Raw genomic sequence first — 13,479 nt, 5'->3', positions numbered from 1 at the left:
AAAAGTGAAGAATGAATGTAAAACCATTCTATTTATAACAAAATAGTAGGTTATTTCAATAATGAGAAATAATAAAATATTATTAACCAAATTCTAGGATTAACCATTTGGAATATTTTATTATATTTGGTTGGAGGGAAAAAGTATTTAAAATTTTATTTAGAAATAATAAATAAATAAATGATTTATTTATCATCTCAAGAAATATGGTTAAGGAATAATAAACAAATAATGATTTATTTAAGTATTCCTAGAGGACTTAGTCAAATCTGACAAGGAATAATAACTAATTAGTGATTAATTAATTATTCCTAGAGAAAAATAAGATAATTAATATTTATCTATTTATTTCTCATAACCGGGTCAAATATGACAAGGAATATTAGTTAAACAATGGTTTAATTAATTATTCCAAGAAGATAACTAATTAAATAGTGATTTATTTACTTATTCTTCACGGGTTTAATTATAAATGACTTAACAAATGTGGTTTATTAAGTAATTTCTCATAGTGAAAACAATCTTACTATGGTAAAATTGGCCCTACATGGTGTATATCGATCCATCTAGTAAATTATGGCTAGATGATCAATTTTTGGTGATAACATTCGGGTTGGGATATACTTCAGCAACTGAATTATCGGTTCAACCTATTCTACATCAACCTCCTCTATTCCTGCATGTAGTTCTTCCTCATCTAGATCTAGTGGCTCCATCCACTATTTGTAGTTATCCATTTTTCCCTTCTCGTAGATTTCTGTTGGGGTTTTCCACGGTGATTACCTCACCGACGCTTGTTGAGGCTTCTTATGCTTCGTACAAGTAGATGGCTTAGGCCTTGGTGACCTAGGCACAATATTAGGCAATCCTGTAGGTATAGGTTGGGCCGCCACTGTCTCAGGTGCGGTTGGCTCCATCTTAGCGCGAGCTATAGTCATTCTCTCAAGGAAGTTATTATGATTCTAATCATGCAAGTTTGTGAACAATGGTCGTGAAAGAAGTTCCTCCCAATCCTAGTCAGACATACAACTCTTTAGTTGGTGCAAAGCAAGGTGAAACAACTTAAGGCATCTCAAGAAGCAAAGTGTTTATATGAGGAGAGGTATGCCATATTTATAGACCAATTTGAATTCAAACCCAACCTTTCCCTCCAATTCCTAGTCATTAATGCACATTTGGCGGCATATTTCCAAAGATATGCTCCATAAATGCTTCCCCCCCACTCCTTTCAACTAAAAATTCACCATCTAGTCAGCTACAATGCTTTCAATGGTCACTTTTTGGCTAGAATATGTGGGGCCCACCCACCTAGTGCAACTCCTTTGGCGTAGCTCCCTTTGGTGCCATCGTTCGAATTATCGCGCAATCCCTTCACTTTTTCTTTTTAACTTTTAGGTAGTGTAGTTTATAGTCTTGTACTTTCTTTCAGCTTCCTGGAGTACTAAGACTACCTCGCAATCATATAGTCATTGCACAGGGTGGCATCACCCCTATACAACTTCAATCGACTTTCATTGAATTTTTTCGTAAATAATTCTCCATTCAACTTCGCGAGATGAACGACGCCTCCATCTGTAATTTCCTTCACAACATATGGTGCCAGCCAATGTATCTGAAATTTTCCTAGGAACTTTGTGAACTTACTGTCATATAGAAATACCAAATATTTGATCTTGAAGGTGCACTATTTGGTATGGCGATCATGCCATGCCTTTTCATGGTCTTTCTGCACCTACTGATGAAATCCAACCAAGAAGCGATCCTCCTCCAATTCAATGAGCTATACAAGTCGTTCTTCCATGGTATCGCGGTCAGCCATGTCTGTAACTACTACAATCCGTAAACTTGGCACTATGTACTCCATGGGCATTACAGCCTCTTGCCCATATACCAGTCTAAATGGTGTTTGTCCTGTCAACTTTTTGTAGGTTGTTCTATACGCCCAGAGGATCGCTAGTATCCGTACATCCCAGTCATTTCACTTCACATTGCAAATCTTCGTCAAAGTGGTTTCCATAATTTTGATGAAGGCTTGTACTGTGCCATTTTCTTGAGGGTGATAAGGCATACTCTTTTGATGATATATCTAGAATTCCTCAAGTAATGCAGCAATTGTCTCATTCAAGAAGTGTGTGCCCCTATCACTCATCAAAATCTTAGGGCAAACGAACTGAAAAAAGATATATTCAAAAATAATTTTCACGACGATAATAGCGCTACAATCTTTTACAGGTTGTGCCTCTTCCCACCTGGTTAAGTACTCAGTCATCATAATGATATATCTGGCCCCTATCTTTTTCCCTAGTGTTTGTATTGGTCCAACAAATTCTATTGCCCACTTATCAAATGCCTACAATGTCACTTGCGGATTTAGTGGCAATTCATCTCTTTGCAACAACTTCCCCATTCTCTGACAGACATCACATGCCCTGCAATATATTTTGGAGTCCTTATGCATAGTCAGCCACCAAAGTCCTGCATGTAGGAGCTTCTATGTAGTTTCTCTTCCAACATAATGTCCTCCCACTATTCCTCCATGAGCTTTTGCAAGTTTACTTTTCCTCTCATGCTCCGGAACATACCTACACAATATTTCATTAGATTCCATTTTATATAGATGTTCAATGATAACAAAGAAATCTATAGCTCAGACCACTAGTTCCTTCTTCTGTTGTGTTGAATATCCTTCAGGAGTTGTACCTGTAGACAAGAATTGAATTATATCTGTGAAATGATCATCTGCAATGCGCACAACGGAGAGTTGCACATTAGCGAACCCTTCCATTATTGTACGGTCATCCCCATTCTCAATTTGCAATAGGTGATCTGGACCATTATTTAGGTGTCCTGGCTTCACAATTACTTCGAAATCATATTCCTGGAACAACAATAACCATCTGCAAATATTCCCCCCAACAAAGGCTTGTTGACCAAGTATTTCAGAGCAGAATGATCTATATACATATTGAAGTGCGCACCCAACAAATAGTTCCTGAATTTCTACAGCACATACACCATAGCTAAACCTTCGCGCTCTGTGCTTGAATAGTTCTTTTCCACCTTTGACAACTTTCTACTTGCAAATTCTATGGGATGGTAGATATCTCCTTCGCCTGGTTGGGTCAACATAGCTCCTAGCGCAATGAAGGAAGCATCTACATGAACATGGAACTCATTCTTCCAATCGGGGAACACTAAAATGGGTGGGGTGACCATTTTCTCCTTCAAAACATCCAAAATCTTATGGAAATCCTTGTCCCAACAAAACATCACATCCTTTTTCAACAATCTTTCCATGGGCGCAGTGATTTGCGCATACACTTTGATGAACTTCCTATAATATCCTGTATGGCCCAACATTGCACGCAATTGTTTAACATTCTTCAAGGCTTGTAGATTGATGATTACTGCAATTTTGGCAAGGTCTACCATCAATCCCTGCTTGCAAACAACATGGCCCAAGAGTATCTCGTAGGGTACAAAGAATATGAATTTCTTCAAATTAAGGGCTATTTGATGCTTTTGACAAGTATCCAACATGAGGTGCAGACTAGGAACATGTCTCTTTACTAACCCGAACATTGTCTAGTCATCGAAGTAGACCTCCAAAAATTTATGGATAAATTCCTTGAAAGCTGCAATTACCACCGTATAGAAAATTGAAGGGGAATTCTTAAGCCCAAAAGGAATCATTGTATACTAAAAACAACCCCATTGAGTTGCGAAGGTGGTCTTAATCCAGTCCTCCGGTGCGATCTTGATCTGATGGTACCCTGAGAATCCATCAATGAACAAATAGGCTTCCTATCCTCCAACATTATCTAGTACCTCATCCATCAATGGCCTAGGGAATGGATCATGGACACACATGTCATTAAACATTCTTAAGTCTATGCATACCCAAATTTCACCCTGTGTTTTCTTTTCTTGAACCACCATGGGACTAACCTAGTCTGATTCCTTGACAGGTTCAATAATTCTGACTTCAATCATTTTATCCAATTCCTTGCGCATGTTTTCCTTATACTCAAGATTTAATTGGTAGGGGCAATGCTTCACTAGCTTCACATCTGGCTTCAAAGTGATCTTCATGACTCCTAGATCCCCTACTATCCCTTTTAGATCAGATAACGTGGTGGGAAACAAGTCCTGTTACTCTCGCAATAGCTCTGCAATCTTATCTATTGTATCTTTGTCCCAATAGTCACCTATGTTTACAAACTTCGGTTGTACTTTCGATCCAATATTCACCTGCTTGGTCTTTAAGGGCTCTGATATATCAGGGATTTCTGCCTTAGGTCCCTCTACTTCGCATTGTCCTTCAAACTCAGGAATGTGGATGTTCCTAGGATCTTCTTCGACATCCTCTGTGGTCACATTGTAGAATTTGAGCGCATGTGGTAATTGCTCACCCCAATCTGGTTGTACCCATTCAACTGGTTCTTCAAGCATTTTGAATATAAAACTTTTGATCTCCTACAGTGCTTCATCTATGCATTCAAACCCATCTTCAAAGCTAAAAGTTAATAGAAAACATTATTTCAGAACATCCCATTTTGCGGTCCTGTGTTGTAGCTCTGTTTCCATATACCAATTCATTGGGATTGTATCCAAAGTGTGCCATAAGATATGAATCCAGTTCGGGTACAATTATTCTTCCCATTATTTTTTCCAACAAGCTAAGTTCTCACACGGATTGTCCTTCCCTGTGTATTTCTCCGTAATGCGGGTATTAGCATACCCAAACCTCAACTTCATCATTCTTCGATACTCCTTCCAATCTGCAAAACTATTCTTATGCATGCCCCACCAATGGGCAAGCGTAGCTCGCAACACAATGTATAATGCTTGGAATCGATGTTCCTACAATACATCCATTTCAAATTTATCCATAAATAAATTGACATCCTCTAAACCATCATAATACGGTAAATTGCGTACCTCAGTGGATATACATCATAGCAATTTGGTAAGCCTGTTGCAGCGCAACGATGATACTTCATGCAAGCGGTTCTGCCAATGTTCGAGCTCCTCATCTGAATCTGAATTACATGAGATGTTCTTCTCCCACGTGATTTTCCCCATGCATTCAGCTTATAGATCTACTCAATGTCATTGTCTTCCTCATAATCGAGGACTAGATCAGTGTTGGGACAGGGTCCTCTAGGTGAGTTTTGGGGTTAAGATAACCCAAGTTTTGATACATTTTTGTAACTAATGTAACATATCCACGATTTGTGTATGCGAAGAGCGTAGATGATTAGGAGTCAAAAGGGTTTAGCCCCTTCTTCTATGTAAAATTTGAGTCGGTTTTGAGATCCACCCATGGTCCGTGGACCATGGAATTGTATGCAAAAGGCTATAAATAGGTGTGTCTTAGAGAGTCTAAGATATATGTGTTTTTGGGAAGTAATTGACGATGAATGAGAAGTAATAGCAAGAAGAAGTGGATCATATAGGAGAAGAAAGGATCTGCAACTGAGTGCACAGAGGCCTGGGTAGAGTCCGCAGCTGAGTGCGCGGACCCCTACAGATGTGTGTGTAGGGTAGTCTCGAGTCTGTAATCTTGAATTGAAGGTCAATAAAGACAATTTCTCAAGAATTCTTGTCTATTTATGTTTACTTCTGTTAATTCTATATGTTGTCGATGAATGATGTGTTTTATCAAATATTGATTGAATGTCGCGCAATTCTATTGAATAAGTGTTAATGATGTACCCAATGCATGTTATGTGTTTGCGCGAAGACTCTCATGAAATCTTTGATGCTTAATAATAACATAAGTAAACTTGTGCAAACCCTGATTTAGGACTGCCTTCTGATGTGCATTAGCAGATAGATTGATTGTTAGAGGTCCGCAAAGACCAGTTGTAGACCTTCACGAAGGTTTGAAGGCCATTTTAACAGAGTTGCAGAAGTGTGCCTTAAGAGTGTATAAATCTGCGTGAAGGGATATATGAGGCACTAAAAGACATCACACTAGTATTTGGATTGAGAAACATGATTCTTGCATCCCCCCATATTGCTTCGGGTGAGACTGCAGCCTCTGCTACGTGGACTGTTGCCGAAAGGGCCAGTAGTGTAGGGATTTATGGTTGGTGCAACTAACTCTGAACCTAGGTTAGGAACCCCTAAGCCAACAAATGGTTCCTTTGTCAGGAATGAGACTTGCTTAAGGAGAATTGTGATGTTGCATCATTGGAATCCGACCAAGAAGGGAATTGAAAAGTGGTTGGATCAAAAGATTCACGAGTTCACAGCGCAAGAAAACTAGAATCCACACATGTCGAAGGATGAGTGGTTGAATAGGTATATGTATACAAAGATACATGAGATCTTCTTCTACACTTTTCCCATTGAATTGTATGAGTGGTTACCAAATTAACAGATGATTAAGGAATGTGGAAGCTCGATAGTCCTATAGTGTGGACCCCAGAATTAGTGCGATGATTAGAAGCCTCTGAAAACAAGATTACACGGGTTTTCGATCAATGGATCAATCGAATTATAGGAGTTGTTACAGAATTTGCAGTTGATACCTCAGTCAGCTACAATGAAGCAGAGCGAAGATTTTTCAAAGGGCCACAAGGTAAGTATTTAAGATCATTAAATACTTGGATTAAAATGTTGTTATGTGAAAAACTGGTGATGCCATTGCCTTGATGTTCGGAGCTATGCAAAGTGGAAGACTCTTTAGGGATCAAGAGAGACTAGGTCCAGAATATAGTCCATTAATCAGACCTTTTTCAAGCGATGACGAAGGAGTGGTGCAAGCTTCACCATGAAGTGTTTTCCAACTGATAACATAGGGTACTTTTCCATGAAAACATCATCCATCCACTCTGCCTCCACCTCTACCTCCATCGCATACAGCTTCGCCCACACCTCCACCTCCACCTCCATCACATACACCTTCGCCCACATCTCCACCTCCACCACCACCATTCAACATGGGGAATACGATGAAGCTATCGATTTTCAAAGGCATAGGAAGTGAAGATACATAGCAATTTTGGTTTGTTGCAAATGTTGTGTGAACAACGCAGTAGATTACTAATGACAACATAAAGAAGGCACAATTTGTTACCACTCTACAGGATCGCACGCTAACTTGGTATATTAAGAATTGTTATGATAATCCTCTTACATCTCTAGCAGATACTAAGGCAACTTTGAACAAGGAATTTAGTAAGCCTAAGTATAACTCACAGTCAGTAATTGGATTCAAAGAAATCATGATGAGGGTCAATGAGATGCCTTGGGAATCAGATCAAAGATTGATGTGTCAAATTCAAGAAGCTAACATGCAGCTCACATATAGTCAACATCGCGAATGGTTTATAGCTTCACTTCTACCCCACCTGAGAATTGCTCTGTCATAACAGAAGATAGGAACATAGACATAAGCCTTGGAAATCTTGATGAGGTTGCATGCAATGCCTATTGAATATGCGACCTTGGGGGTACAACAGATCCACTCTCAGTTACAGAGCTTACACCTAGAATTACAAAGTTTGAAGAAAGACAAGGAGACTAAACCAGAGGTGCGCGCAGAAATCTGTTGTCTAAAGTGTCAGAGCCAGGGGCATCATAAAGACCATTGTCCCATGTACTTGAATTATATTACAGGTGGGGGACCAATTCCCCTTAAGCTAGAAGCTCCAGCAAGGCCGAGCATGGGGGATGCCCTATGGTGCACTATTTGTCAAGTTGTTGGACAACATGTGACGGATAATTGTTATTTACTTCAAAAGTTCATCCAAACACCGCAACAGTTGTTCTGTAACTTCTGAAAATTGGTGGGCCATGATGAGCACCACTGTCGTAGCTACGAGCTAATGATGGAAAGGACACCTACATACCAGATACAAGCAAAATCACAGCCTCCATAGAAGAGTGTCAGAGGAGTGTGCAGAGGATATCAGGGATGCGGACGGGGCTGAGGAGGAGGAGGACCTTGTAGAGGTCGCAGTTAGATTATCTGCTACAACTGCAAACAACTGGGCACTACGCATGAGAGTGACATAATTAGACCTACCTGTCATGTCAATATTGTAGTCAGTTTGACCATACTATAGAAGAATGCCTGGTGCTGATAGCTAAAATGTAGGAAAATAAAGCACAGCCTCAACATCCTACGCAGAACTTGCAGATGATGAGAGATGAGCCCCGCAAGGAGGATCAAAGCATGAATATAGTATTGAGAAGTGGAATAACAACTGGTGATGTTAAACATAAACAACCTGAAGAGGATGGATGGGTCTGCAAGGCCCCAGAAAAGGAAGTTGGTTTTGATTTGAATCATGTGAACGAAAAATTTATGGAGGCCAAGAAAAGCTTTGCTGAGGTATTCACCTTTGGAAGTCAGGAAAAGGTACAAGAAACTAGCACGCCTGTAGAGGTCGATCCCTCTATTCTCACTATGTTTCTGGAGACCTGCATAAAACTGCTGCATGACAACAAAGCTATGGAAGGCATGCAGGAGTTAATAGACAAATGTGACAACAAGGAGAAGGTCCATGATGGACACTCGGTGGTTAGGAAAATTGGCAAACATGAGGCATGAGATGAGGTTGACCGTGCAGATAGGTGATTATGAGATGAACCTGGTCATCTTGGACTTGGGGTATGATATGAACGTATTGCCAAAACAGACATGGGAAAGGATGGGGAGACCTGCGCTGCAGTGGTCTCTAATTTACATGAAGTATCTACACTGCGATGCAATATGATGACAAAGTCGCTACGCTGTGTTTCGTTGAGGTAAGGAAATTTCCCTATTATGATGGTTTAATGGATGTAGATAAGTTTTTGGATGAATTTAAGCATGAAGTCTTTGAGGATCACTGCTTCCAAGAATTAGACTTGGCACTGCATGCCACACCCGCACGATGGTGTGGTACGCATAAGGATAGATTTGATGGATGGAAAGATTACAGAAGAATGATGAGGTTATGGTTTGGGCATTCTAACACTAGAATGGCTGAGAAATATAATGGGAAGGATGGTCCGCATGATCACCTAGTGAAATGGACTAAAGCATGGGGGATAGAACCACAACTAGAGTGGGTACACACATTTTTCCATACTTTGGATAAAATTCCCATGAACTGGTATCTGGAAATGGAGCTCCGTCATGGCACCGCAAAATAGGATATATTAAGGGAAGGGTTCTTATTGACCTTTAGCTTTGAAGATGGCTTCACAAGCATCGATGAAGCTCTATAGGAGATTAAGGAAGTTATCTTTAGAATGCTGCATGAACCTATGGAATAGACCCAAACAGACTAGAGCACCCAGCTGTGCCATGCGCTGGAATGCTATAATGTGACCACTGAAGAGGAAGATGAAGATCCAAGAAAATTAATATTCCATAGGCAAAGGGGCATCGTGAAGTTGAAGGCCCACAAATAGACAACCCAAATATCCAGGCGCGGAAGGATCCAAAGCAGAAGTGGAATGACTTTCCATATTTGGTAATAGAAACAAACATGCAGGAGGTTGTCACGAGATGGCTGCAGAATGGCACACCCCGTCAGACTTATCTACGGGGACAAGCACTGGTGCAGAAAGTTCTGCCACACAGAAAAAAAAGGAGGCAGCTAAGTAAGCTGCATGTAACCTGGCAACTCAGAAGAACAGGGAAGCCACTAAAAAGGCTCATGTCGTGCAAGAACACACTGCCAAGGATCAGGAAAAACATGAACAATGTGAGTCACAGAAAGGTTACAAGTCCCCTTCACCACAGACAGAGGAGGAATAACTTTCAGGGCAAGGCGGCCGAGGAGATGAGGGGCTGAGCACCCCTTTCATTATGAAGAAACGTGGTAAGGAACAATAGGAAGGTTCAAGGAAAAAGCATAAATCAAATAAGTCACAGGTGGATCCCATGGCCTTAGCATAAGGCAATCTTGATGAGATCGGGGATAAAATTAGGGATACCACAACCAAGGTACTGTAACAGTTTGAGCAACAGTACATGCAGACGCTGGGGAGGATCCAAAAGGATCTGCGTGAGCTGCAGATCTAGGAAAGAAGAATACAGGTGGGGACTAGACAATCAAGCGTGGAACAAGCGAGCTTGGCACCTTGGACAAGCCAAGAAGTTGAGTTAGTAAGGATCCTAGACATCTAAACTATAACTTTACTAGATGGGTCCCTTTGTGTAGAGATTTCCAACTATCGTATCATGCTCAGTATGATCAAGAACTTTGGGCTGAATATAGCAGCGCTCTCCAATGAGACCCACCACGTGCTAATGCAGGGATGACAAATGAGTTAAGAACCAGGGAGCAACATGCCTTCAACCTTATCAGTGAGTATAAAGTGAACAATGAGCAGAGGTTTGTTGAGAAGACGCAGTCTTTAAAGAAAAAGGAGGCACTTCAGATGCGTAGTTCTAGTCTGGAGTCTGTAGTAGCAGAGGCATGCAAGACAATGCCTAAGCTTCACATCTCGGAGGATGCACATCCAGAAGAAAAGATAAAAAAACTAGCCACTAATGTGCATGAAGCTAAAGAAGAGGTTGGATGGGTAGCCTTTGAGCTCAATATTAAGATTACAGAGCTGCAGTTAAAGTTGCATCCCATGACTCCGCCTGAGGTCCAAGAGCAGCGCGGAGCTGTGATTAAGGAAGGAATGACTACCTTGGATGCCACAATCATTGACTGTATGACATTGTTCGAGTAGGTTATGGAGGTCATGACTAATCTGCAAGAGGATCCGAACCTGCAGACATTGAACACATAGTTTATGGAGTTGCAATGACAATATGATGAAGTCAGAGCTACTGCACGCTCCATAGCACCAGCACAGTGCCTTGCCAAATTACAGGAGGGAAAGCAACTCCTAGCATAGGTGGAGGAAGCACTAAAGAAGGAGGCCTTGCTAAAGGCCAGGTTGAAACCATGGTTGGATGAATGTTATCAAGTCATGATTACATTCAGGATAAGCTTAAAGGCTTGCAGCAAACACAACCGACAATGAGGCTAGCCATCGAAGGACCAACCACGGAAATATTAGTTGAGGAAGTCAAGTAGGCAACAACTCAGAGTGTTGTCGAAGTCACAGTGATCTAGGTGGAGCTAGGGGATCTTCGCAGCAAGATCACAACACCAATCGAGTGACTCGAGGGTGAGTCATGATCTTTGTGTGGGGGGCCTGTTGGGACGGAGTCCCCTGGGCCAGTTTTGGAGTTAATATAACCCAAATTTTGATACATTTTTGTAACTAATGTAAAGTCTCCGTGCTTTGTGGATGCGCAATGCGTAGATGATTAGGAGTCAAAAGGGTTTAGCCCCTTTTTCTATGTAATATTTGAGTCGGTTTTGAGATCTACCCATGGTCAATGAACCTTGGCATTGTATAAAAAAGGCTATAAATATGTGTGTCTTAGAGTGTCTAAGATATATGTGTTTTTGGGATGTAATTGACGATTGATGAGAAGTGACATCGAGAGGAAGTGGGATAGATAGGGAAGAAAGGCTCTGTAGCTAAGTGTGGAGAGGCCTAGGTAGAGTCTGTAGTTGAGTACGCGGACCTCTGCAACTGTGTGCACAAGGTAGTCTCGAGTCTATAATCCTGAATTGAAGATCAATAAAGACAGTTTTAGAAGAATTCTTGGGTATTTATGTTATCTTCTATTAATTCTGTATGTTGTCGATGAATGATGTGTTTTATGAAATATTGATTGAATGTTGCACGATTCTATTGAATAAGTGTTAATTTTGTGAAGACTCTAATGAAATATCTAATGCTTAATAATAACTTAAGTAAACCTGCGCAAACCTTAATTTAGAACTACTTTCTGATGTGCATAAGTAGACATATTGACTGTTAGAGGTCCACAAAGACTGATCATAGACCTTCATGAAGGTCTGAAGACCATTTTGACAGAGTTGTAGTGGTGTGCCTTAAGAGGGTATAGATCTGTCCGAAGGAAGATCTGAGGTGCTGAAAGACATCACACTAGTCTCTGGATGCAGAAACTTGGTTCTTGCATCCCCCCATACTGGTTTGGGTGAGACTGTAGCCTGTGTTATGCAGGTTTTTGCAGAAAGGACTAGTAGTTTAGGGATTTATTGGTTGGTGTAACTAACTTCGAACTTAGGTCAGGACCCCCTAAGCTAACAAGTTGTATGGCCATACACTAGAAATAAAAAAATTATGCAAATAAAGCATAAACAAGGAACAAAGAAGTGAAATCACAGGCCCAACAAACACCATGACTCAATCCCCATGGTTCCCAGTGCTTCCAAAGGAAATCTCAACATGAGCCTTCTCCAAAATTTCATGGAAGTATCTTTGCTATTCAATCCCCTACATCATATTTCCATAAACACATAGCTATCAGTGCATAATTAAATATAAAAATATACTAGTTACCTTACCTTGTTATGCCAAGCACATTGCTTGCAACAAAACACATCCATGCCATCTCTCAAGGGACTCCAATTCTTTGACGAATCTAGACCTAACTAGAGCCAACTGTTATAGCTATCAAATACATATTTACGAATATAACACATGTCCACATAATACCATACAAACTAGGGTTAAGAAGATTTCTTGTATGAAATAACTCATTCGTTTGTAATTGTGATTTCCAAACATAGAAAAAGTAATTGTCACCCTGATGCAACTGAATCTTACTATATACAATCACCTCACCCAACTATTAGTTATATAAACACATCAACTATTACCTTGTCAAGCTAATACCAAACATATTGTCCTACAACTTCTCACACATGTTAGTCACATGTTCCACAAATCAAGGCATCATCTCTATGAATTTGAAATCAACCATTACCAAGTCAAGCAACCATGTCGTACACAACAATCAACTCACATTCACCAGTCATAATACATAATGCTACAACTATCACCTACTTACTACAACTATCACCTTATTAGTTCAACCATCTTAAAACAAGATCATTTCGGCAGGAAATATTATAGACACATTCTCATATCATGTAATTAATCAAACATTCAGATAACTAATAAACATAACATGTTATAAAAAGCATATAGACGACATAAGAAAAATCATACCTTAATGTATCTTAGGGGAGACTATCTTATTTGCACAACCAATCTAAATTAGCATGATATAACTTCACAACATATAAAATCAAACATAAATAAGGTCATGATATCGCTAACAATAATCAGCTATTATTTTCACATCATAAACTCATAAAAAATTGTCATTCATGCATATAAATCACATATGTATGATCAGTCTAGATTAGTACAACACAAAGTCACAAATAAGTATACTCATACCTGAATGTCATAACCCTAACCATCTGCATAGGCCAATCCAATTTAGCAAGATACATATAACATCAAGATCTTAATGTAAAACCCTAATCAATCAAGATAACTATCATATAACAACAAAAAGTGAACCTATAACATACTCATCAACAACATATAACATAATCATCAAGATATATAACATAAAACAACAAT

The 13,479-nt window shown here is 39.8% G+C and overlaps 1 protein-coding gene across 1 annotated transcript in view; it reads right to left on the bottom strand.

The window, feature by feature from the left end:
• The window catches only part of LOC149169335 (pectin acetylesterase 8-like), a 114,770-nt gene extending 111,985 nt beyond the window's left edge, over window positions 1-2,785 (bottom strand). Inside the window, exon 1 of the mRNA XM_089425158.1 lies at window positions 2,701-2,785. Within this exon, the coding sequence (XP_089281284.1) occupies window positions 2,701-2,785 (85 nt within the window). The remainder of the gene's footprint in view (window positions 1-2,700) is intronic.
• Between the last annotated feature and the right edge of the window lie 10,694 nt (window positions 2,786-13,479).

Source organism: Pinus tabuliformis, chromosome 4_2 (assembly GCF_031772625.1).
Source record: "Pinus tabuliformis cultivar Carrire ecotype Pingquan chromosome 4_2, CPIR1, whole genome shotgun sequence".
NCBI lineage: Eukaryota > Viridiplantae > Streptophyta > Pinopsida > Pinales > Pinaceae > Pinus > Pinus tabuliformis.
Note: the sequence above shows the minus strand (reverse complement) of the source record. Positions and strands in the feature narration are given on the sequence as shown.